This window comes from Strix uralensis, chromosome 1 (assembly GCF_047716275.1).
Source record: "Strix uralensis isolate ZFMK-TIS-50842 chromosome 1, bStrUra1, whole genome shotgun sequence".
Taxonomy (NCBI): domain Eukaryota; kingdom Metazoa; phylum Chordata; class Aves; order Strigiformes; family Strigidae; genus Strix; species Strix uralensis.
The window spans coordinates 120,151,325-120,178,482 of record NC_133972.1 but is presented as its reverse complement, the minus strand read 5'-3'; the positions used below and the strand labels follow the sequence as shown (position 1 = coordinate 120,178,482).

Here is a 27,158-nt window from a genome sequence, read left to right as displayed (position 1 = left end):
GCCATACTGAAGAGGTAAAAACATACCCAACACTTTTGCTACAAATTTCACCACAATGCAAAGAATACTGGTTACCAACAAGCAGGATTTGCTTTGATACACCTCTTGTAGGGCATTCAACCAGTCTTTAAGGTTATTTAAGGATGAAAAATTGGTAGGAGGAGTGAGGTGATTCAGCAGGTGGGGTGACTGTCACTTAATACGCTCCCTGAGGGCAGCCACATCTGATCTTTAGAAGGACAACAACCATCATCACCACCAAAATACCTCAGTATGATAGACCTGCCATGATACTGATGGATTGAAGATGTTTTGGCCAAAGTCAACTAGGCATACTTAGCTGAAGTGGCACACTGGCTCCATGACCAAACCCTAAGTGCCTGAGCTGCTCCATCCACCATGCATCTATGCATCTCCCTGAGGAGCTACAAAAGGCATTTCAACCCCACTGCCACTCCCAGCTCCCAAGAGCAAAATGACTTCAAAGCCAAAACAGCATTTGCCTGTACAAACTGATGCCAAATCTGAGCCAACAAGCAGGATTTAAGTTTTAGACACAGGTTGCATCAACACTAGCTACTAAGCCTAATCTTTACCAGATATATTAATGGTAGGAATGGGATTTGAGCCCAATATTTACACGGAAGAGCTCCTTCCCCTCTTAATATTTTGCTTCTCAGTTCAGAACGCAATCAGTTCAGGCAATCTGTATTCCTGAATTAAGGAACCAAAACGAAGCCTAACTTCAAACCACTTACAAATGTCTTCTTTATGGGCTCAGTGCAGTAAGCTCAAGTCAAAATTCAATGCTGATGGACTCATAGGACTTTATGTGAGCTAAATACACAGAACTTCTCTTTACATTGTGAAGGCAAAAAGCCAAAGTAAATTTATTCTTTGCTAATACAGACTATTCACTTACTGACATCTTTGCAGTGTTAATATTTAGAATAACTTCTGGTACTTAACTACATATGGATAAAGCGAAAGAAAAATGTCTTAGTGGAAAAGTTGAAAACCTACCTATAAAATTTATATACCCTTAAATAGGAATCTGATTTCAAATTTGTCCCGTGTTTCTTGAGACTCTATTCTCTTTATGATGAATGACAAAGCTGTTAGCAGGTCCAGCAGAAGCAGGACTGAGATCTCTATAGGCTTATAGAAATGAAGCTCTATTAATGGATGGTTTAAACAGAACCCACCTCTTGAGTGCGGGGTAAAAATCATTCATCTGCGCATGTTTAAGTACCATCAAAATATTCTCCTAAAAATATCTTTGAGTATTTCTAGCCATATATAAGGAACAGATGATCTTTGAAATGCAGCTGATCTCTCCATTGACCTAAATTAACAAACACTTGGGACACCATTAGTTCCTATTGGATATTTTCTGCATATTTGATTTTCATCAATTTTTCTCCATGCAGAAACTTATGGAGTTTAAAGAAGACCTCAGTTAAATTTTACAGATTTTTTTTTTTTTTAATGCTACAATTACATCACACACTTTCAAAAGAAAATCTTTTCTCATCTGCAATTTTCAGTAATTCAATTTGTTTCTGATTTTTGGTACCTTAATCGCAACTCTTTTTTGAGGACTTGATCCTTTAGCTGTGTAGCTCATTGTGGCCTTACATTATAAGGCTAGAAGTTCAGGCTCTAACATTTGCATGCATGATGGTTTTGTGGGTGTAAAGGTATACATTAAGGATTTTCCTTGCAAAAGAAGAGGGAAAATCTTACTTGTTTACCAAGTGCATTCCAAAGTACGCTTTTTGAATTATATCAGTATTTTTGAATAATATTCAGCATTTCATATTCTGTTTTCTTCTCCTCAACGTAAAAGAAACAGAGGATATTTTACACCTGATCTTTTCTGATTCTACCTTATTTCTCTCCACTGTCAATCTCTGAAATTCAGTATCTTCTCTGTGCCCCTGTTTGATTTACCTCATCTTAATAACTCAGTAGCTATAATGCACAGCAATGTGTGTACATGTATGCAGTGGTGCTGGGATCTGAGATGGTGAGGAATGAATCAAACTTAACAACTGAGCAGAGAATCATCAACAAAAACAGTTTTCTTCAATGCAAAACTTCAAATGAGGGAATCAAATGCTTTTGTAAGCCAGGAAAAAAAAGCTTATAATAGTGTATTACTACCCACAAGTTAATAGAGAAAAATGCTCATTGAAGTACATGCAAGGAAACATAGTATTATGAGAAGTAAATGAGAAAAATACAATAGTTTAAAGCACAGAGCTACATACAAGAACACAGAACTATTTTGCTGCCTTGTCAAAAAATGAAAAACACGATGCTCATACTAAAGTCAAAATACAACTGAAGACCAAAGGAGCAAAACGTGCACTGTCAGGCTACTTTTGGGTATTTCCTAAAAAGCCCTTGAATGCTATGTAAAAAACACGTGCTGACTGTTAAATGGATTTTAAAAACCAGCCTGAGGCAGGAACTAACTTCTACAACTTCATATGAAATGTGAAAGGACTCTAAAAATATTGATTCAAAACACATATATATATATATATACACGTACATACAACCGTGTATATTCTAGTTACCTTTCACAGAACTAGGTTATCTCCTCCCTCCCTCCCTAACAATTCTGCATTTTTCCGAGTGCTCTCCAGACAGGTCAGTTTAATACAAAAACCGCAAAACTCTACCTTGGTGTCATGGCGTACTGCCGAGACTGGGGTGACTTCCTCTGCTCTTTTCTTTTTGCCCTCTTCATGATCTTTCTCTTCTTCTGCCTTTTTCTCTGGAGTCACAGTGGTTATCAAGTTGGTCTGAGAGATGCCCTTTGTTGTGGCGTACTGGCCAGTACCAACCTCTGCAGCAGACACAGAATCCTTCATGTACATTTCATGGTTTTCATTCACTGATGCTAAAAGCAAATATTTAAAGAGGGAAAGTCTGAAATAGCTTTTGCTGAGAAGCTGCATAAAATTAAAAAGCTGGGTTAGTAAAACATTTCAGATATTGCTGAAAACACAACTACGTCATGTTTCAGGAAACCAGAAGCATGTGCATACATTTAAATAAACTGTTTACTTGAAATAAAGCTTGTAGCTTTTATATGCATAAACATATATTATGGATGTGTATACACACATTACTGTAGCTAATGTGCGCATTACACAGTTGTTAAATGTTAGCAAGCCATTAAAAGCGCTACTGTAGTAAAACATCAGAAAAAAATCAACGCGTTGCCAGAGTTATCAGGCAGGAAACAGAAGGAGAACCAGCTATGACATCAGCCATGGGGGTGGAAGAGGTTTTTTTGGAACTCTGTCAGAATATAACAATGCAGATCAAATGCACGGTAAGTAATGTACTGCATTACAGGAAATGACAATATTGATGTAACACAGGCATAATATCTGAGAATCAAGAAATGGGATCTTTATATCATTGAGTAGTAAAGTCTGCCAGTTGAGTGAGCTCATTATGCTAAAAAATTCTGGGAAATGATGGCATTCAATTCAGTGGGCCAAACCAGAATATTTTAGGATGCAAACGTTCGATAATTCAGCAAACTTAAATACGTATAAATGATTTTGAAGTAAATAGTAAATTTACAGATAGAATGTTATCAAAACACTAATATATACCTAGACTCTGCTCTTGACTACTGTGTAACTAATTTCTAAGTCAACAGGACTATTCAAATTTATAAAGTTACTTGCATCTGTAACAAATGACAGGGCCAGGATCACAGTGTAATCGTGATGCAGAATGTTACAGCCACGTTTGTGTTATAGTAGCGACATTAGTGAAGAAATCATAAGCACTGATTAAAAAACCTCTTTTCCCCATTTGCACTTACGCAAATTAACATCATAAAAACCTGCGGAGTCTAACAAATGCTGGGGAAAAGCGTTTCAGATATCTTGTCTCTTGGGAATAAGCTCAGGAGGTAGGAGAAAGCAAAGGGAGTAGAGGGAGACATCTTGTTCAGACGTTACAAACAAAATAACGCAGAAGGATAATTTCTGCTTTGAGACACATGCACAGCAATCAGGTCACCAGTTGCTTGGTAACGAGCAAGAAGCACATCAGAATTAGAAGATTCCAAAATAATTAATGACAAGCAGCACCTTTAGGGGGAGAAAAGAAGGCTTGTCACTAGTACTTTTAAATCAAAGCTTCTCCCTCTCCCCACCATCATCTATATTCATTGCAATTAATTTGTGATATTCTCCAGGAGAATTCACCTTTTTTTTCTTTTTTTTTTTTTTTAAGCCATAGCAATTCTGAATTTAGCCTCAGTCTTTTTTTTTCTACAAAAATAAACGAAGACCTCTTTTTACTCAACATCTGAAAACAGTAACAGCTGATGAAGTAGCTGAGACTCTGAATCACACGCTGGTTTAACCTAAGGGAGCAGCAGAACTGTGACCTCCATGAACCACAGAGAAAGAGAGGAGGAGGAAGGACGTACTATTAACCTGCACATGTTACTCTCCATCTCACACCTTCAGAAGTATGGAAAAAGTCTGTTAAGAGCTCATCCGACTAGGACACTAGGTAATTGGAAGCAAGTGTTATTACTCAATCAAGGGAAATAATTCATTTATGAATTGTAACATATACTTAAATGCAAAACCTACGTAGGAGAAAAAGCTAAATTAAACCCAAACAGTTACTCATGCAAACCCTGAAAAAGTGTTGAAGCCTGACTTGCTTGGGCAGGCAGGTCCAGGCTGGCAGGTCCAGGTGCCCCGTCCTCTCCCAAAGCGGGGAAGTGCTTTGCAGGTGTGAGGCTGAGGAGAGAGCCTCCATGAGGTGTGGGCTCCCAAGGACCAGACAAACACTCTGTAAGGACCGCAGCAGTACATTTAGCACAGTATTTCTCTGCATCCTCTTCTACCCCTGCAGTGAATGTGCAAGTACTCACAGCTTCCACTCAGCTGAAGCTCAAGGAGATGAGATGACAAGGGGTTTATTATACCTAATCTAAAGCAGTGACCACCGTGATGATAACTTCTGACAAAGCCAATTGAGAGGCCCTTACCCCCATCTAAACTGCGAGACATAGTGTAACGTTTACTAGAAGACCGCTCAAAGTAAGGTGCAGGACGGTCTATGAGGGCGCTGGCTCTCCTTGTCTGGGCCTGCGTCCGGCCGCTGTAGCGAAACTTGGAGCCCAGTGTGAGGAACTTCTTTGGAGGTGCTTCTGGCAGCAGGAGCCTAAAACACACCAAGCAGTGCATCCGTTACTCCCTCTCCTCCAAAAATCAGTCTACTATTTCTGCAGAGGAGAGATGACTGTTGGGTACCACTCTCCATCGTAACCTGTGCCTCATGGGTCAGTAGTTAAAAGGGAATCAAAGGATGCCCCTCATTATAGCATGAGAAAAACGCTTAGCTAATGCATTTGAAGAGTTGAGTTCTTCCTAATGGGCAAGAATCACTCAGTCTCTTACTGCTTTAAAATCAGGTTTATTATTTTTAATCACCAAAACTAAAAATAAGGTGTTCCTTGTATCAGGGACTGTGATCTGGGCTGAAATACGAATATATCTCTCATACTTCAAATTTAACATGGTGCTGCTATGCTGAGGACAGGGCCAGAAGATATTTCCAGTGAATGTCAGGCAGTATTCACTCACAGGGATGCAGACATTTTTCAGGTTAGAATCTTCCCACTGTCTGTATTTTGGCTATGGGAGTTTGCTGAAAAAGCCATTCTCCTGCTATGGAGTTTATGCTTTAGGCATTGATTTTCTATTAAAAAAATCAGAAAACACTCAAAAAATGCACGCTCAATTTATTCTTAGATCTTTTGCTGCTAAGTACAGATAGCCTGTCCCAATAGTTTTAAGAAAGGAGATAAATTCTTCAGTCCTCCCAAACATCTTGAGAAGGGTGTTTAATGCTGCGCATCCCTTTGTGCCATTGAAAATCTCACCCTTTTGGGTTTCCATTGTTAAGTATCTCCTTGCTGGCTATCAACACAAACTAATTACAGCATTTATTCCACTACCCCAAACTTTTCTCAGGTCATCTTAGATGTCAAGAACATAGCTGGAAAATGCCTCAGCAGGACAAAAATTACAGCTGTGGATTGGGTATTCTGGGATGACCAAAAAATATCACCACTGACTACTGTCTGTATTTTCATATGTCATTAAATAAAAATCTCATTTTTTTTTTAAACTCTTATCCACATCCCACAGTAACTTTCCATATTAAGTTGTTCTCCTTATACAAGCGTATGTACAGAAGTGCAGCAGAGTCCTTCGTCTCTTTAATTATAGCGGCTGATAATATCATGGCACAGATAGAGCACAACGATTAATTGAGACCATATGGTGGTTTTAAACATTCAGTATCTATCTGAAATAGTATGAATAATGTGGGTGAAACATTTCAAATTCTGAAGAAGCAATAACCTTCCCTTGTCTACTCAGATATCTTGTGATCAAAAAGACAATTTGATTTTAAGGGTTTTGTCTCTGCTGACAGAATTGGGCTTTTCTGTTGCGTTTTTTATCACACTTTTAGGAAAAGAAATCCACATACCTGAAAAATGTGTGGTGCTCAACACACACTTTCCATAAGCGCTTTGCAGCACGATGATTTGGCAACTTAAACCCAATAGTGCTTTCAAACTGCTCAAACTAGGTAGGAAAAAAAGAAAAAGTATGTATTTGATGCTGTGCATCTATTTTTAGACAGTGTACACAGGTTCATCTTCATTTCCTCTGTCTATACCATCTCACTGCAAGAGTGAATGTATATGCTCATGTATATAACCACATATATACATATTCTGCAGACTATATCTGGGAAGAAAGCGGTGAGTGATGATCAATGGCAACTTTTGAGGATCGTTTTTTTGGGGAAACCCAGATAACAAGCAAGAGGGTTTTAATGGTGACAGTGATGGTTTATGTCCTATAGTAACAAAGAGATCAGTTAAGACTTGGAAGACTTCTGAGAAAAACATTATTTAAGGGTTTTAACCCTGTTGTTCTAACTTCACCAGGTTAAACAACAGTGGGAAGCCTGCTAATAGCCTGGGGGGGTCAACAGTCCCCAGGGACTGATCACACAGCCTTAGATTAAGGAGATTTACAGTGAAAGAACTACAGTTCGCAAATCACAGTTTAGTTAATTTATCTCCTGGTGAGGATAAGGAAAAGACACACAATTGAAGAGAGTCGGCTGGGGATACTAAGAGACCTTTCTAGGTCATGCTGCAGATTTATATATTCCAGATGCAAAATCTGTGCCAGCTACAACTGCTGTAACGTGTTGATGGGTACATACAGATAGCTGAGTAGGTGAAACAGCGTTGCTGTGATCAGGGAAAGGTAGGCAGAAGGGCACTTGCAAGGAAGCCTGGATCCCTACGGGCAACTGACAGGAGAGAGGCAGGGCAGGAAACAGCAAAAGAATAAAGATTATATGAGTGACGCACGGGACCATGAATCTCATTATCATCAGATGTGATTTGGAAAGAGACTGCACTGATTATTTTGCATAAGGAACTATGACCTGGTCACAGGATGCTACATACCAAGGCCAGCAGAGCTCAACAGGGCTTCAGTGGTGGAGAGCTTCAGTGCAGGCACTGGGAACATCAGTGGCTATTTGTTTTTGTTTGCTTGTTTGCTTTGTTTTGTTTTGTTTTTAAATCAAACTCAAGACTGGGAAGTTGGTTACTTAAATGGTTTCTACTGAGAGGCAGGAGATGTAGGTTTGTGGATTTTGGTTTAGGACTCTAAAAAGGGCTCAGGCCCTGGGCTGATGAGAGGCCCCAGCAGATTTCCCAGGTGATTTATGAAGTCAGTGCTGGAGACACTGGCTGGGGACTCCCAACTGCCATACTGCATTAAGGGAGAAATGCCAGTCCTCATCCAGGTGGTTTCTGTCCTGCTATACAGCTCCACTCCCTAAAATGGATATGGGTTTTTCATCCTATCACAGACCGATTACTGTATCAGCACTTAAAATGGAGACACTCCTTTGCCTGTGATGACCTTGAACTCCTTCTGGGATTTTTCCTAAGACTTATCATCCTATTTCTGGGTTAGTGCACGCTCAACCCATGAGGTAGGCATCTGCTACGCATCCGGCTGAGCCACGAGAGGGCACTCACTGTACGAGATTTCACATCACCTTCTCCAGAGCCAGAACACGAGCTCCTGTGGGCCTGGGAGGGCTAATGCGTGTAGTAGCCACCAAAAATGCTGAATGATGGATGCTTGTCTCAGTTTTTCAGTTTCTGTGTTTCTGCTCTGAGTTCAAATGTACTAGCTTGATATGCTTATAAAATTTGGTATAGCCTGTTACAACTCGTAGTGGGTAAGATGAATAGACGCTAATTTAATATACAACATGACGCTGGATAACAAGCACTCCATGAATAAGCAATATGTTACTTAAATTCCCAAAGTATTCATAATACGGATGAGCTTTTTATATGCAGATGGCCATATTTCGTCTTTATGTTAGTGCATGGATGTAAACAGAAAAACACCAAAGCAGATTTTACCCATATTTTAAATAAAGTATTTACCTAATCTTTCCTAAGAAAATCAGCACAGATTAAAAAATATAAATGGAGAGGAATGTTAAAGTCTTGCAAGACACAACAAGTCAACAAATCAATGAGAACATGGGTTTTCTGAAAAGGTTCATTCACTAAAGAGTGTCAGGATGCCCTTACCTCCCCTGGTCGGATTTTGATGTAGAAGTTGTTCCTCTTGTAGGAAATTTTCAGAACCTTTGGCCAGGCAAATCTATTTATTCTGAGTCTGTCTCGATATATTAAGAGACCACTTGCACAAACTCCTAGCATGATTTCCACTCCTTCAGAATCCTGGAAAAGCAAGTAATACACCCTGTTGAATATTTCTCTCCTTACACCCTCCAGTACTACAGATTCTTGTATACTGTGTTTCTATCTGAGCTTCATCTTTTTAATGCATCAGCTGTAGTGACCTGATTTCTGAGAGCTACCCTACTCATTGACTGCATTCATGCAAGTAATAGTAAGGTTGGGCAGGGTGAGAGAAACTGAGTGTTGCAAATGTTGCCTTATATTTTAGAAAGACCCCAAAAGGAGGGGGGAAATTTTAGATATTATTGAAAGAATTATATTAACCATACAGCAAAATTCTATTAGCATAATAAAAAAGTGTTATTAGCATAAATACCAGATTGAAAGTAAATAGGACAGCATACAAATTTACTTCTCCTGGCATCACTCATTCCATGACTAAGCCTTGTGAATCCTTAGATGGATTTTTCTTCTGTAGTTTGCTCCTCTTGGCTTTAGTTGGTTTGCTAGTTTCCTTAACACTGTTGTGCCTATGCTCAGTATTTTCACTTGAAATGAACATCAGGCAGAAAGCTGGGCATTTGAACCAGAAAGATTCTTTTAAAAATGTGCAACTGTGCCTGTGCCATAACCCATGTTTGACAGGGAAGCTGTAGGTCAGACATGTTAGCACTACAAAAGATTTGGCCAGTCTTATCAGAACATACCCATAAATACGTATTTTTTAAGTAAGGCACGTTTCTCTTTCCTTTAGAAGCCTTCAAACAGTCTAAAACCAATCTTCACGGTTTGTTATCACCACTAGCCTGTACAATTGTTTTTTTCATTTAGCTAAGTACTCACACTGGAGAAAAGAAGGATCCACCTTAAAGCACAGAGTTTTTCAGTAACTATTTTAAAAGTTACAGAAGTCTGACAACAGAGGCTATGAAGATGTCACCCTATAATAGTCATGAGATGAATTCATCGTTTTCCTGTTTGTCCGAACAAGCCATCGTTTAGACATACAGTGAAAATCTGATTACATTTTAAGATGAACACAAGGCATGCATGGTCAGTCATGATGAAAAGGCTATGGCACAGCTTGAAATACAAAAAAAATTGTTTTAAAATCAGAACACAGAATTAGGGTCACAAAGTCACTCCAGTGTTAGAAAACGCACCAATAGAGGAAGTGTGTTTCAACAGTGATGATATCACCACTTAAAGGTAGATTTTTTCTAAATAAAGCTCTTGTGTGATATCACTGCCAGGTACGACAGAAGAAACAAAGTTAATTTTTTTCAGTTGACTTCAGTTTCACAGTTTCCTAAGCAAAGAGTAACATCGGTGAACACATTCTAAAAGAGAAAGACTCAATGTCAGTAATCCCACTGCCTGGCAAATGCCTGAAACGCACATGTGCTCACAAACAGCACATAGCTACAGGTGCAAGGGTCTCCTTCTTTCGATACACTTTCTCAAAAACTTGTTGAGAAATGTGTTCTTCCCTCATCCACACCTTTGCAGTAGATCTAAGTCCATTCAAGGCTTCTGTTACTTGTCGGTGTCAGAGACTGCTTTTCAATGTGATCCTAGTGGTGTAAAAGGAAACCTGAATAAAAGAATTTGACTTTTTTCAGGAGTGATGTGGTTGCATGGAACAGAAAACTGTCAGCTGTAATGTCCAAGGCACAAGATGCTGAGCTGCACATCCCTGCAGCTCTGCATACGAATGGAGGGCTTTATCAGAACAGTGACAGCCCAGAGGACAAATCTGTCTATCTGAACACATTTTTTATTGTAGGCTTGTGTTGGATAATTGAGAACTAGTTTTAACCGCAGCTGGCGAGTCCAGCATCTGTTGAATACCTAAGATACTGGCACAGCCTTAATGAATTGATGTTTACATAGAGACATCTGCCAGCGTGTGACTTCAAAAAGGTATCCACAGAGATATTTGTCCCCTAGCCTGATACCACCAGATCTCACTGGCAGACCTAATTAAAATTAAACATTACTTCTCACACAGAGTCTACTTTTCTCACCTTCAGCTCAGTTTCCAAGATTACTGTTGGGTTTCTTAACCCACAGACAGACCCAATTCGGTTACCACTGCAGCTTTTTAAATTAAGAACATCATTTTAGAGTGAGATCAGCTTGTCTACCAACTTCTCTTGCTCTGAGTCTTTCCATATGAAAAACAGAAGAGTAAAACTAGACACTAGTATTTTTTAGAAAAAACCCAAAATGGTTATCTCAGGATATCCTATCTTAAATTCCACAGCCTTTCTCCAATATTCTGAAAAAAATACTTAGGGCTTAATGTTATGCTATGTTAAATTTTCACTAACAAAGCCTGTAACATATTTAGAACAGGAACTCATTTTGTTGTTGTTTTGCACATTTCTTTGTGTTGGACAAACGATGTTGGAAAAAAGCTATTGTGAGACATTCGACAATCCATTTCTATCTCTGCTCCAAATGCGCCTCAAGATTTTGTGCCTATCTGCAAGACATGGGGAAGGCAGTGGCATGCCTCCTGGAAGAGTGCTGCCTGTTGAGCCATATCCAGATTTTTCATTTTCAGTGAAGGCAATTAACAGAACACAAAAGATTGCCTTGAATTCTGTAACACACATGCACAATTCCTATGAAATGCCCCAGGGACATGGTTGCAGGCCCTTTCAAGATCTGAGCTGCAAATTTATCTTGGTTCTTGAAAGGATCTGCTGCAGCACAAAAACAGGCTCACAATAATTTGACCTTTACAGAAAATTCAGTGCTCTCCAAAGCTCACGATTCTTTATTTAGCACTCATTTGCCAGGGATGCTTGCTAACCTCAAAGATGTTAAAATCCATTAGCATTACTTTGAAGAGTGAAGAAAAAAGTAATTATTTATTTGGGAAAAAAAAAACACCCCCCCCCCCCCAAAAGACAATCAACACGAGGCTGGTAGGTGGCTTTTCCAAGCCACAATAAGAATGACCATGTTTTATTCATAACTTAACGTGTCGATGATTAGAGGAACTACTTCATCATGGGAGAATGTTTCCAGCAGAATTACTGCCCTTCCAGTCAACAGCAACGACCACACTTCAGAAGAGAGACGAGCCGTCGTCTGCCCATTACTATCAATCTGATTAGGTTTTCAGCATAGCTAAATAATTGCTTGAAAGTTCTCTGCTGTATGAGAAATGATCTGCTTATCTAGTTAGGATACCATAGTTGGCCTTATTAAATTGGAAAATGTAACTGAATGAAATGACAATGGATCACCCTCCGAACAGCTTCTAATAACCTTCCTCATTACTCCATCCATTCGATATTTTCCCAAAGGATTTGGTTGCTTAATCAACATGAAAGGTTGATGTGCAACATCTTTGAATCTACAGGCTAAGTTATGTTAGTTACAAGATAAATCTATGCTTATCCTATGAGTCACCTTTCCTCATGTTAACACATGATTTATACCAGAAAAGGCCTGTCTCAAAACAACAGGAAAGAATAAATCAGGGAGTCCATGCAGATTCAAGTACTATGCCACAGGAGAAAGATGACTGATGAAAGAACTAGAGTACATACCTTGGCATGATGGAGATCTACTCCGTACATTGACAGTTTTTTGGCATTCTCCAGGAAATGCATCTCAGCTTCTGCAGGTGTCATTCCCCTGAGGAAAAGCAATCAATTCTAGCATCAATGTTAAGGAAACAGAATCTGAAATAAAATCCAGCAGCTGGAAAACATTTTCAGCCTGTCAGAACTACAGCCATACCCCTTAGGTAGCTGGGTGCCTACCAGAGCCAAAGCTCTGGTGCAGATCCTGTTATTTTTCATGCTGCAAAGCTCTTCTCTAACTGAAGACACGAAGAGGAGTCTCATCCGAAAAATATTCTTATTAAGTATACTGCAGCAGATTTTAACGTTTCCTGATGCACCAGGACGGTACTTGAAAGCAGGCCACAGCCCATACTGATGTGCTCTACCTACCTGTGGCTCTTGTGCAGCTCGATCACTTTATCCTCCAACTCTTTAGTGTGATTTGGTGCAAAGCGGAATTCGCTGATGTAGTCGCTGCCGTACTCATCGGGGTCGTAGTCGCCGAGCTCTGACTGCACAGTGTAGGAGCCCAGCAGGGCCAGCGTGACGAATGAGCAGGGCAGCCGACCCGACACGATGTCATCTCTCAGCTGCAAGCAGAGGTAGTACCTGCAACGGAGCACCAAGGTGGCTCAGAAAGTGCTCCTCCAATGCTGCCCCCAAAAGAGCACTGTCCAAGCACCAGAAAGAGGCCTCGGTTCCTCTATTAATTTGCAGAAAAACTCCCAAGCCCAAAGTTTTTCAGGTGTTAACAAGGTTAGCAATAATTTTGGAAAAAAAACCAAACCCTTGCCTAACTTATGGGTAGCAATGCCTAATTTATCTTTATAAAGCAGCATGGAGATCTCTCAGTAAAATAGGTTATTACTTTGTTTAGTGACCTAGATGGAGAATTACCCATCAACAGTACAAGGTTTCTATCATAAAACACCAAGATATATAGCTACCTGATAATTCTTTTCTTTAAAAATAATTAAAACCCCAAATACTGTTCATTAAAGGGTAGCTAAACTCCAAGCTATTCAAAAACCTTAAGTTGTCTCTTTAGCAAGCTATTGAGGTTTCTCAAAATTCATTTAAACAGTAAATGCTGTTAAAACCATGGTGAGAAGCAGTGCAAGGGATCACCAGATAGAAGAAAGTGAGTGAAGAGCATTGGCTTGGTGGTGAAGGCATGGAGTTCCCAAGGGAGATTTGAGGGTGACAAGGAAAAGAGCAATCCTTTCTTTTGGAAGACCTCGGTTGAAGTGTGAACTCTTGTCACACTGTCTTTCTGCACAGTGCCTAGCACAGGGGATCTCTGATCTAAGCCAAAGGCTTTATACTAGCTTAAAAGCAACAAGTAGTCTACAAAGCAACGGAAGTTAAAAATATCCACAGGTTGCAAAATACTGTAACAGGCTAGGGAATGGTTTGCTGATGGCACAAAATTCATTATGGCTCAGAAGTTTTCCTGCCTTGTACCAAGAAGGAAACCAGGTGAGGATTTTTTTTTGGTTGTGTTTGCAATCTGAATACAAAACCAGAGAGCAGAGGTGTGGATTGCAGAGCTAAGTGGCTTGAACAACAGGGAACAGCCATTCATTACCACCGTATTCCCTATATCGTGCACATCAGTTGCTTACCTCATCAAAGGACATACGAAATTTACACACATGCTTATTCTCATCCCACTTTTTTTCTTTCACAGTTATGACTTTATTTACAATAACAACTTGTTAGCACTAGCAAAAATGGGCATCGGGCATCTTTGTGAAAATTAAGATCAACTCTCAGGAATATGTATATTGGAAAAGCTAGGTTTTAGGGTTAAATTATACAAGAATCTTCTTAGTTCAAAGGATGGACACTGTTCATAGTGTCTTTTCTGCCAAAGCATCGCATATTTTCCATATGCTCATAAGAGAAAGGAAGCCAGTGGGAATACAAAACATTCCTTTTCTTGGATAATTAACAGTGTAAGCACTACTATGAACAGCTTTTAAGCTCCTTCTAGAAAGGTATTTAATGTTTTAAACACCTGGTAATATCTTCAGATAGCTGGGCAGGGTCCGGAGGGTAGAATTTCACATTAAATGCAAACTGCCAAGCACCACCTGGAAAAGAACAGAGATTGACTGGAAGTACACTGTAAGTGCAAACAACGGAGATGCTCACGCTGTTTGATTACCAGCAGACTTAAAAATACCCCAGCCAAGCAATTCATAAGAACAGGATGCTGTATCTTTTTCTCATACACCATTCTGAAGATACTACTTTTCACTCTCATAATTACAGTATCAGATCAGATTTTACAGCTCTTTTCTTATTTAGTAAGATTTCCACTGAAATGAAGACCCTAAGGGAGCAGTGATTTATTACTAACACTTAAAAACACCTCTGTCTGAGAAAAACCTTTACTGGAATTAACCTTGTGAAAACACAACGTATAAAAGCTTTAAAAACCAGTAACCGAGAACACAGAGGTGCTGGAAACACAGCAAGCCAGAGTACGAACGGGCTCTGGAGCGGGGTGATGTGCCGAGGTCTGGCTGCCCAAACCAGCTAACAGCATCCTCTCAGGGTGCTGCCCTCAGCACATAGCTCCTGTCTCCAGCAGACATAAATTATGTGCAGACAAAACTGCAAGGACAAACACAGAGAACATGACTGAAAAACAGTACTTAAGACTGGGGAATTCTTGTTTAGTTATTTCAGTAAGTTTAGGTGACTAATGGGAACGATAGTGGTTTGTGTCACCAGTTTGTGACTATTTTCTTTTAAGCGTTAGCTTTGAATGTTGTAAAGAAAGAGTATCAAGACTAAAGAGTTGAACACAATATGTAAATATAAGAGCTATTCTGAAAAAAGGGACAGGTTATACTTGTTCATGTCTCGAATGCAAATAAAAAGCAGTAACAAAACCCCAAACCACAGTGTTCTTACAAGCAACACAGTGGTTTTTCAGTAACAAGACTTTTCACCAAGGCCTCTGTTGTGGGGGGATATACCTCTTACACATACATCTACCACATAAATTACAGTATTTCTGTAAGTCTGTAAGTCAAGAAACCAAAGCCAAAGTAATGACACTTCTGTTTTCTGAAACGCATTGATGTCAAAGTACCAATCTAACTAGAAATAAACAGATCTCTCTTGAAAAGTCCGTATTGGCTGTGGAATAAGGAAGTGCTTGTGAAGACTGTGAAAAACATGACAGGTTAGGGCTTTCCCATGATCTTCAAATCAGGGACACCTTGTGCCTAGGCACCTCCTAAAGAGTATGGGGTTTGAAGGTGTATCTGGTACACTCTCTGGTAAGATAGTTTATATGGGGGACAGGTCTGCTTGCCTGGAAATGCTGTATGGTTGTCCTAATTGGGTGTTTGGGAGTATTTATTTAGGACAAGGAAATTTCATCCTGTGCAAAGCCCCATCTACTTTGCACATCCACGCACCCAAGAAAACAGGCTCAATGTGTAAGAAGACTTCTGACATTTACAATCGGGACTTCAGCTCTTGGTGAGACTTTTCAGCTCCTTGAGTTTAGGAACCATAAAAGCTGGTAGAAGGAAGACTTGGCTGAGCAGCAAGGATGGGGCACACTCCCACTGGGGAGTGGACCAGCCCTGAGGTGGGAGCAAAGCCTGTGGGTGACACCTGGCCCCACAACAGAGGGAAGGGGCCATGACCTGAAAACGTATTCCTCTAGCACACACAAAATGAATCAGGCCTGTGATATAGCCTATCTTATAACATGGACGGTTAAAATACCAGAGTAAGAGGCCTTCACCTCTCACTTACAGGGGTTTAAATAAAACCTAACACTGTGCAAGTTAGCAGGTTATAACTAATGGGGTGCAAACCAGGGGCTGCACACACAGTGACAGTCTCATTTCTCAACCACTGGGATGAAATCCCTATGGTCTGCAGTGAAAACACAGATATCTGAGTGTTATACAACTCAACCAGCATTTAGCAGGATTATATACATGTGTTTTGGAAAGTGTCATGGGTAACAGCCCTACTTTTCCACTGTTGCCCTGTTCCAAACTTCTGGGGTGAATTGTACAGAGCAAGCAAATTATTGCTGTCATCTTCTGCAAATACAACTGTCCCTCTGTGTCAAGTCCAGGACAAGACTCCTTCTCTGGTTATTCTCTTGCTGTCACAACCTTTCATTGTCTATCTCACGGCTCAGGCACGTATTAAATGCAATTCAAATCAGTGGTGTGGAGCTGAGCTGCTTTACCTGCACTGACCATCAGCGTAACCTGACTCACTGAGGTCTATAGCACCTTCCTCTCCAGATTCATCTTCTCAAGAGATTAAAAAGAGGCAGATTTTCATTAATTTTATTGCAGATCACTTGCTTTTAATGAAGATAATACTGGTGGAAAGGTGTGGTTGCTCATAGTAAGTGGGGAAGTTTTCCAGCCAGTGTAAATTAACCCTTTGAATCTTGGAGAGGGAAGTAATTCATTTGCCAGACGTGACCCAACAAATGTGAAATGCCAGATGTGCTTGCTTGTGAAAGCACAAGTGCTAGAAGAGATCATTTTCAAAACGTGCAAAGAAAAAACTACTGAGCTTTCCTGCCCAGAGAAGTCACATACACAAACATTTAATCAATTTTTAAAAAAAGTGAGGGGGCAAAAAAAAGGCAGGTCAAATTTTGAGTCTGGCAGTCTTGATGAGGTTTTCCTTTGAGAGGTTTTTGAATTTCTAATGTAGCAGACAGCTAAATTTAACAACCGAGTTTTTTAAAATATTCATGTGAAGCAGAAAATTGACCGGTTCTCTGTGAATTGAATGGTCCTTTTAGGAGCAAAGTTCAAGCTTTTAAAACATGGGAAGGAAAGATATTTTAGATAAGAGTGCTATCTTTGCATCAGTGAAGTATTTCAGTATAAGGCACAAGCAGCGATCCTGGATATGATATAAATATCAGTAACGCAAAGAAATAATTTATATACTTGGCCCAGTCCCCAAGGTTATGTTGCTTAATGTCAAACTTCAGGTTTTTGCATCTCTGCAAATGTCAAGTTGTTTTCAGCAATGCGAGTTCATGTGTTATGAGTCTCAGTAACTGCTGGCACTCATTACGGGGCAAAACACCTAAAAGATGCAGGTAATTCCTTTGCCAGAGACTCAGGATAGATTGCAAAAGACGACTGTGAAATAGGCTTTGTCACCCTGGAGGGAGCATGCTTTCCTGGGGAAAGACACCAAGAAGGGGGCTGTGGCACTGTCCTGCCTCTCCCCTCACCCTGTGGGCAGCGGGGCTGGGGCAGGGGCTGGGGAGAGGGAGGCTGCCTAGTCCCCAGTGCTGGGGGCACCCTGGTGGAATGGGCCCTTTGACCCAAGAGCGGCGAGTTACCCCAGCCTTTTAGGATCAGAGGGGCTGGGCAGTGACGGGCGCCCGGTGCCTATGATGCCCCTCTTGCATGCCGGGGAGCCCCCTCTGCCTCTTGCATCCCTGCTCGACACCACAGGGGTTCGACGCCTTCACGAACACTGATGGCAGTTTAGAGGAAGAGACTTTTCTGTGCAGATTTTTGGGGTCCAGATACACCAGAATGAAAGCTTTCCAGACACTCTGAAATAAACACACAAATGATAACAAACTTACTTCGGATCTGCTTCTTGATTTCCTTGGCAGGGTCCAACCAATTCTGCAAAGAAAATGTTTCCTTTTTTCAATTTGAATTAGAAAACACAATAAACATTCTTTTTAAAATGGTGTTATGAGTCAAAGCTAGAACACGCAAAGGTCTGTCAGCCCTTTCTCCTTGGAGCAGCAGTAGGCAGGGATAACACTAACTTTTAAGATGTGGCCCTAGGTAGAATTCAGATTTTTATTAACCTTCCCAGACATTAAGGGGTTTGAATGGTTTGAAATTTAAAAAAAGATAACAAAGAAATTAGTAAAATAAATCCACAGAAATGGTTTTCCAGAGTATGTTCTGGGAAAATTAAATTTCTATAAGCTTGTTAAGAAGGTTTTTGGTTGGTTCGTTGGTTGGTTGGGGTTTTTTTGCTCTAATCCTGGAAGGGCTGAAAAGCCTTTCTAGAGGATAAGCAAGCATGGGGTAGGGCACTGTCCCATTTTCTTCCTGGCACAGGCATGAGGGGCTCCCCAGGGCAGAGGAAGCATGGAGAAAAACCAGAGGCAGAACCATCCACGTTGTGCAGAGGCCGGTGACTATGCAAGACAAAACCTCTGCCAAGGAGGTGGGGGAATTATCACAGCCATGTGTTACTACTCCATGGATGCCAAGGAGCAGATGAAATTCCTGTGGAGGAGGCGCGCAGCACTTTGGGGTCTCTTAGTGCCACTGCTGCCTTGTCCTCTAATAGAATCAAATTATTATTTAAAATGCGTCACACAGCCCAGAACAAAAAAGTTTTCTTCCCCAAGGGAAGTTCCACTTTCTCCAAAGACGGATAAACAAATGTATCAGAGAAAAAAAAATACCAGAGAAATACCAAACCAGCAGAACACAACAATCTCCCCCCAACAAAAACAACCACTTTGCAGCTGTCCAAACCTGGTCTGTGGTGCAAAACATGAGCCTGAAGAGCTCCAGCTATTCCTGGCATGGAAGCACACTGTGCACCAAGAAATTAAAGAACCATCAGGATTTCTATTTTCAAAGATGAGATGTGATGTGGGCACATATATTGTCTGGCTGGAAGTTATCTGGTATAGGGTGGAGGTGAATAGCTAAGTACTTTGACATTAAAAATATGCATGTTATTGATCAACATATGTGGTGACAGGCAGTTATTCTCTTAGCTGTTTAGCTTTGTAAAGTAACTGGTGATCTATAAATGTTTAGTGCTTCTAAACCACCTGTTAATAATGAATACATTCTTCTCTTTCCAGTACAGGAAAGCGCACCTATCTGCAAATGCACTTAAACATCTGCCTAACTTTTACCACAACTCAAAACCAAGCATATGCTAAAGCGTTATCTTGCACTAGCATGGAGCAAGTGTCTGCTTAAGTGATTTTCTGAATCAGAAACAAAATCCTCATATTTAGAAATCTGTAAAGAAAGGGGAAAACAGAGACAAAAAGACTGATTTCTTTTGTATCATATCTAACCGAAAAAAAGGCAAGCCCAGAAAATACAACTGTTGTTCTCACGAGATATAAACAGCTAAAGAAGTAGTAATAGCTCCAGCTCCACCAAGGAAGACCTTTCAGGCCATGCAAAGAACAAAATACTTCACCTGGTGAGCTCTGCTAGGCTACTGCACACATTGCTAAGAAGTTTTGTTACTGGTTTGTTGCAAAATATTTATCTTAAAGTGCCAAAATCACACAGCATATTTTAAATGCTCCTTTGATGCTCTCATCATAATGTGTCCAAAACAATATATATCTATCACCTGCAAATTAGATCATCTTGGACACTGTTAATACACAGCTTATTTAATACTAAAGTTGAGATGCAGACAAGCAGAATGTGATTCACTATTGCTACCAACTGCTTCTGAAGACTAATGTCTTTAGCCAAATCAACAATAATGCTAAGATAAAGCAAGTCAAGACTTAAAGCCTTACTTTATCTTAGCAGTTAGCAGGAGCAGTCAATAAACTCCTGGCTATCTGTATCCCAACCACAGTATTATTAAGTCATATTTTAGTGTTATGTGTTTAGTAGTGTATCTATGAATGTAAATCTGACTTTCAGCTACGGCAGTAATGAAATAAATCATACTAGAAAGAGAACCAGCTATATGATTAACTTCTTTTATGTCATAAATAGCCAGCACAGAAGGAAGCCAAGGAAACACCGGGGATGCTCCCAAGAAGTAAGAGTTACAAAAAACAATAGCTCAAGCTACGTCTATGGAACTTGGCAAGGAAGATAAAAACAACTTCTGGACTTTTTGCAACTGTCTGGGGGGTGTCTCAGGGAGCTCTGACGTTCACATGTCAAAGGCCAGCCGCAGTTTTGTGGGTTACCTTTTGGTTTTCTGTGTCTCTGTATGTTAGCCCAAAGTAGTCTTTTTCCAAAAGGTTCAGATGCTCGCACACTTTGTCGAATAGCACTTGACCTCTCGAACGTTTCTGTGGGAAATGAACAGGAAAAAAAAATCATCTTTGCAAAAGAAAGTACTATAAGCATTAAAATAATGCCTTTTCTTTTTAATCAGTAACTCCAAAGTGATTTAATTCAACTCATCCATTTTTCAAACCTATTGACCTGAAGCTTCATAAGAATCTACTCAATGGGGCAAAACTGCTTTTCATAAAAGTTCAGGTCTTCTTGCAGAGTTAAAAATAAGTAAATACATGTCATTTTTCGAGTTTCAATGAGAAGATCTCTTCTGTCTTTCAGAAATGGCAACTTCAAATGCATCCCAAGGTCATATCTCAGCAAACCGGAGTGTTCTTTGTGTGCACCGGAGTGCTCTTTGTGTGCAACAGTAACAACAATTCCTGGGTACAGACTATCAGAGGTGTGACTGGGGGGTGATCCACTGGAGGGAAAAAGAAACGTGGAGATATTTTTTGCTTCAGTAACAATGTGGACTGACTCCAAGATCCTTTTTCGTCTAATATACAGGGAAACGCAGTAACACCATCTACTCAAACAGCCTAGTATCTCACTGGGAACGCAGCTGGGAAAGAAAGCAGCTTTCCAGTGTCCCACTAACCTTCTTTACTGCTAACACGTTAAATGAGAAGATCTCTCACTGTCAACAGCCAGAGACCTTAAGAGAAGCTTCGTAGTATCTCTCGTATTGGACAATAAAAATTCAGGTCATCCTAGTTCTCAGCCTTATATGTGACATTGAGAAAAAAAGCTCAAAAAAAAAAAAAGCAGACAGAAATGTCCTCTTTATAACCTACATGTGCCAACTTTGATGTGTGTTAATTATGATAAACAATTCAAAATTATTTGGGCCACTGTTTCATCATTGACTGCTTCCCCAAGTGCAACCCAGCTAAAGGAAGAAATCTCCCCACTTTATTTCAAACACACACATACATATTTTAGTTGATGTCAGCACCACATTTCCTTTATCTGTAGCATACACTTGACTTGAAGCAGACTGGAAATACACTACTTTCTTCAAATGCAACACAGCAGGCTGACACAAAAAAGGAGAGAACGCCGCATCCGAATTTACGCTTCACCACTGACAGAGCTTCACCCGGACCATGCTGCCAGCCCAGCAGCCTTGGCCAGCGGGGTGGATATTTTGCAATCCAAGCTGACACAGCTATGCCAACAAACCCATGGAGCCCAACACTGGCCTCAAACTATTTTAGAAGTGGTAAGCAAGCCAAGAGAAAAAAAAAAACAAAAAAAAGAATTGAGGGTTGCTGCCTAACACCCTGTGAAAACATTACGAGAGATAATGGAGGGAGTTGTGTGGCATAACCTAATTTATGTTAAATTTGGTATTTCTACTGGGGCTCTGATAGCATATTAGAAAGGAAGCAGGGAAATATCCTCTACATTTTTATTGATGAGGAAACTGAAGAGTGTGGCTGATAGAGTCTAACAAGCGTTCTCCAGCTGAGAAAAAAACAGGCACAGAAGTGCATTGCAAGCGTATTGCTGTAACCTCATTTACTGCGTCTTCCAGCATCATTTGAGCAAACAGCTCTAGGGCCTTGTTCTGCTTGTCACATGCTTTCCACCCTGTAGTAGGAAGCATAAATATACACCAGCTCCTTTATAATGTCAAACAAATGTTTAGTTAATTCTTCATGCCCCAAACCTAGAAGTAGATAGTAAGAGGTTGGTGGTTTGATGCTCTATGGAGGGGATCAGGTGGACAAAAAAGATCTCACTACAGGTGTGCAGAAAGGAATCAACTTCAAGCCTTCAAGCCGAAATAGTCACATTTCTGCTATAAGCAAGCAATGCTGTATTTTGCCAGATTTCTTGCTTTTCTACTTGATAACAAACCAGGCAGTTGTACTAAATGGAGAGAAATAAGCAGGTTAGCTCTAGAGGATACCTGCTTTGAGAAACACTATGTGTGAACCACTGCACCATTTACATGTATTTGAATTGTGACACTTCAATGTCCTCTTAAGAGTCAGATAAGGCCAACACAAGAGCTGTTTTATGTGGCTGATCCATGTTTTCTACACAGATGTGAGCTTTGAGAAATAGTAGCTAGCAGCTGCAAGGTATGGGGCTCTGACAGGGAATTGCAGGAAACAGTTCTGTGGGGCTGTGCTGAAATAAAAACCGACCAACCAAAAAAAACCCCAACACTCAGGAATTCTTGTTTGGCTATACATTGCAGTCAAGTGAGAGTAAGTATGGCAAGTCTGGAATAATTCGCATGGCTCATTTTTTGTCTGTGACAAAATGTATCCTCCTCCTCCTGTACGAAGATGCCCAAGTTGCACTTGGCTGCTTTCCACAAGATTCCTGCTGCATCAGGATATTGGAAAACCCGGTCGGTGCTGTGAGAGGACCTCAGAAATACCATGTATAACTGACAGCCCTTCCTGGTCGGGGCCCTCTCTTCACCAGACACCAGGTGTGAACTGTTGATGGTTGAGGAGAAGCCTTACCAGGACCACTTTCCTTGACACTGTCCACAGAAATGCCTATCAGTGTCCAGACATGAGCTTCACATTGCAGCCTCACCACTGCCCCCGAGCGCCTCTTGCCAGGTCAGAGCTGACCCATTAGAACAGAATTTAGAGAGCTCCCGTCATCTGGGGAGTGGAGGCTGTCTGGCAGTGGAGCCACCCTTGCTGCCCTCCCATTGCAAAGACCAAAAGAAATCCTTGTGCCCCTGTGTATGTGCAGCATTGTTGCTTTGTACCCACATGGCATGAGCACGCACACTCTCCTTCTAAAACATCATTGCACAGAAAGACAGTGAGGGGAAACTACTCCATAAATCCATGGGAAATTAAGAGGTTTAGTTAGGAACATATAATTAAAGCAACTGAACAGACCTCCCGTGCTCTTGTTAATTGCTTTCATTTTACTGTGTACCCAAATAAGCATGCCACACAAGGCATGGGTATCATTGCTTAGCAGGGAGAGAATTGGGGGGAGGAGGAGAGAAAGGTGAAATTACAAATTCATACAGCTTCTCAACCCCATCCTAAACCTTTGCTTTCCACCATTTTGGGGTGACAATTCTAAGGCGATGGAAGACTGACAGTCTCTGGTTACTGTGGATCACAAGTTAATGCCAAAAATGCCAACTAATTCTCAGTAGTCCAAAAAATGTGAATAAAAAAAAATTACAAAAATGTCAGACTTCATGCTATAAAGTACTGGCCCTGTAAATGAAGAGTTTTTCTGAAAGGTAAATATGGTAAGAGTCTCCTCCAGAAATATTCTTAGCTATTTTTCAGGCATGAATGGGATGAAATGAGATGTGCAGATGTGGAAAAAGAGACACTCTGCTTAAGCTTTGGGAAATCAAGACAACAGAAAGAATTCAAAACATAGATTGAATGGTATAAATGAGTACAAAAGCATGGGAGCAAAAACTTTACGCTTTTCACAGCCTCCTCCCTGCAGCTCTATAAAGACCAGGGCTCTTGCTTGAAGCTGGAATGGGAATAAACAGCCTCCTGGTCAAGCTCCCAGTGAAAGGAGCCAGCAGCAGCAAACTTGGCAAGCCTGCGCCCACCAGCAATTCTCACACGCAAGGGAAAGGAGAAGCAGCCTCTCTCCTCACCAGCTTCTCCTTGGTTTTGGAGCTGAGCTTCTCCCTCCTCAGGAGTCCAAGGCCACAAAAGGCTCACCTATCCCCTAACTGTCTTCTCCAGAAACAAACCTCTCCATGTCAGCTTCTTCAGCCCATATCCCTCTATCACACTCTCATCCCCTTACAGGATCACCAGACCAAGATAACCCTTTATACATCACAGAGTGAGGAGCTCAAAAGCAAGTACTTCCATCTTAGCTCTGCCTGGATAACAAGATTATTATAAAGTCAATTATTCTCATTGGCGAACATTTGGGTACAATGTCTGCTACTTCTTAATCAGAAAAATAATTAGAAAGTTTTTTTTTATTATGATTAAGCCCTTAAGCTGTAAAGTACTTACGATAAATTAACATTATTAAAGTGAAAAAATGCAAGCCTTTGTTACAGATACATTATCACTTCAGCCACAAAATATGTATTGCGCATTCATATAATCACAGAATCACAGACTGGTTGAGGCTGGCAGGCACCTTTGGAGACTGCCTAGTCCACCTGCCCCTCCTCAAGCAGGACCACCTAGAGCAGGCAGCTCAGGATCATGTCCACTTGGGTTTTTAATATCTCCACAGCCTGTGTGGGCAACCTGTGCCAGTGTTTGACCACCCTCATAGTAAAAATGTTTTTTTCTTCTGTTTAAATGGAAATTCCTGTATTTCACTTTGCACCCCTTGCCTCTTTGTCCTGGCAAATGGATATCAGTAACCACAGTCTGGCTCTGTCTTGTTTAATCCTCCCATCATACATTGATAAGATCCCCCTGAGCCTTCTCTTCTCTGGGCTGAACAGTTCCAGCTCTCAGCCTTTCCTCATAGAGGAGATGCTCCAGGCCCTTCATCATCTTCGTGGCCCCTCACTGGACTCCAGTACGTTCATGTCTCCCTTGTACCAGGGAGCCCAGAACTGGACCCAGCACTCCAGGAGCTGAGCAGAGGGGAAAGATCACCTCCTTTTATCTGCTGGCAACACCATCCAGGACGGCACTTGCCTTCTGTGCTGCCAGGGCACATTGCTGACTCTTGTTCACCTTGTCCATCAGGACGCTACTAATAAACCCTGTATTGCAGCAATCAAGCTACCAAAACCGTATGTTACTGTACTGTGATAAGCAATGAGGAAAATTACATGGGAAATGACCAACCAACAACTTCCTTGTCATGCAAATGTTAGTAAGATCCCAGTAACCCTCTTTGCTATTTAGTGAGATATTTAAAATATTACATGCTGGATGGTGCTTCCCAGACTGGAAGCCAGTGGTGCCAGAACAAAATTTATCAGGATCCAGAACTGTCACCTCTGAGAGACAAATTTTGCTTCTCTGCAAGAGTATAGGCTTGGCTGTCTCACACCAGGAGGCACCATCTCTCAGAAACGTCTCCTTCAAGCTGCTGTGGCTCCTGATTTGGCAATCCTGTCCTGTCCCTGAAACATGACCATTTGCAATCTTCCTGCAGGGCATTTTGGCACCCACTTTGGTGATGCAGCCTGAGCCTCTCTTCTGATGCACCCTCACCTTGAACAACAGACCTTTGCTTGCTGGGTAACCTCCAACCTACTGGACCAGACATCATCTCTAGCTTTGTTCCAGCAGAGAGGTGCCTCTGCTAAGAACCTGTCACCACTCAGGCTTATTCCAGACCAAATCCAACCCTCTATCTGACCGACTTCTCCCTGGAAGGCAATGCTGCACTGGGACCGGTATCTCAGCAAGGCCAAGGAGCCTCTGTTCTCAGAGGGTTTCAAGGCATTGGCCAGGCAATGCCACAGCTGGCCTGACCCAGTGCCAGACATCACCCTGCTCAAATTAAGGACACACACCCCCCCACCCCCCCCATCCCTTCCAACCACCACAGCTGTGATACTCAGCTCCCTGTGCACCTCTGCAGGTGCTAAGGGGTTAATCGTCGTGTACCTGATTAAAGTGCAGAGTGTTAGTCTATTCTCATAGTCTATTTTTACTCATGAGCAGATTACCTTCCTCTCACTAATAGAAAACTAGGATGAGCAGCAAACAGCCCTCTCAGCTTCCTAGAAATAAAAGCTATTGCAACCTCTAAAGTGTCGCAATTTGGAGCGGTTCTATTTTTGCATCCGATGCTGCAGTCTCATGTGGATGCAAAATGCTGAGCAAGGGCTGTCTGCAGCATGCAGGTATGCCCCTCCCATCTGAAAGCAATTACAAGAGATCACATTCAGACTGAATTTTACAGGCAAGGGAAAAGCCAAAGAGAGAGAGAGAGTCCCACAGCCAAACAGCTATAACAGGATTCATTTTTGCCACCAATAACCATCATTTCCACAGCACAGTAACTGCAAGGTCAGGGCACCCCAGTGAATTGAAACTTCACCTCTCTTTCTGTTCAGTCAAGAAGCACAGCAAGATGGACAAGTATCCCAGCTGCGGATCTGGATTTTAAATGGAAAGTGTTTGCACATATCTTTCTGCGCGAATATATATGCAAACACGACACTGCTGCTTTTCTCAGAAAAGCTGTCAAGCTGCCAGAAAGCAACGCCACACTAGCACTAGCCTGGCGTTAAACTCTGTACAATTACTGTAATAACTCTCCTTGGGCACGATCGCTGGAAGAAGGACAAACAGATTAGTATCACGAAATCCCGGTAGGAATAATTGGACTTTAACTGATGTTGAGGTTATCTGGTTCACATTCCTAATTAGCATTTGCATTTTCCAATGGATCTTAACAATGTACTGTATAAACGTGTGGGCTGGCTCTAGCCTTGCATGCTGTAATGTATTTTGGCATGTGGCTATACTAACCTCTTCCTTTTCCCTCATTCCTTCTGGGGGGGAAGTATTAGCTAATTTTTTCATTTACAATGTGCATGATGAAAAAGACTCCTATTGTGTCCAATCCAATGATTTTATTTCATTTTACTGTTTTGATTTAAATAAATTGCAAAATGCAATTTTCATCAACGCTGTGGTTTCTACACCGCATAAGCCACATGGTTGCCTCCTCTGCGCAAACGCAAGGAAAACACCCATAAAAGTTAAAATGTATATGGCAACAAATAACTAGCATACACAAGGGGAA

General features: G+C 41.1%; 1 protein-coding gene across 16 annotated transcripts in view; it reads right to left on the bottom strand.

Moving 5' to 3' along the window:
• The window catches only part of EPB41L3 (erythrocyte membrane protein band 4.1 like 3), a 96,992-nt gene that overhangs the window by 22,484 nt on the left and 47,350 nt on the right, over positions 1-27,158 (bottom strand). For 12 of the 16 annotated variants that reach the window (XM_074878658.1, XM_074878702.1, XM_074878677.1 and 9 more), the window contains exons 4-12: positions 20,360-20,464; positions 18,014-18,056; positions 14,423-14,498; positions 12,793-13,011; positions 12,385-12,472; positions 8,705-8,857; positions 6,553-6,650; positions 5,042-5,217; positions 2,691-2,911 (exon numbers count right to left, since the gene is read on the bottom strand). In XM_074878658.1, the coding sequence (XP_074734759.1) occupies positions 2,691-2,911; positions 5,042-5,217; positions 6,553-6,650; positions 8,705-8,857; positions 12,385-12,472; positions 12,793-13,011; positions 14,423-14,498; positions 18,014-18,056; positions 20,360-20,464 (1,179 nt within the window). The remainder of the gene's footprint in view (positions 1-2,690; positions 2,912-5,041; positions 5,218-6,552; positions 6,651-8,704; positions 8,858-12,384; positions 12,473-12,792; positions 13,012-14,422; positions 14,499-18,013; positions 18,057-20,359; positions 20,465-27,158) is intronic. The other 4 variants (XM_074878706.1, XM_074878709.1, XM_074878720.1 and 1 more) reach the window with 1 other exon arrangement.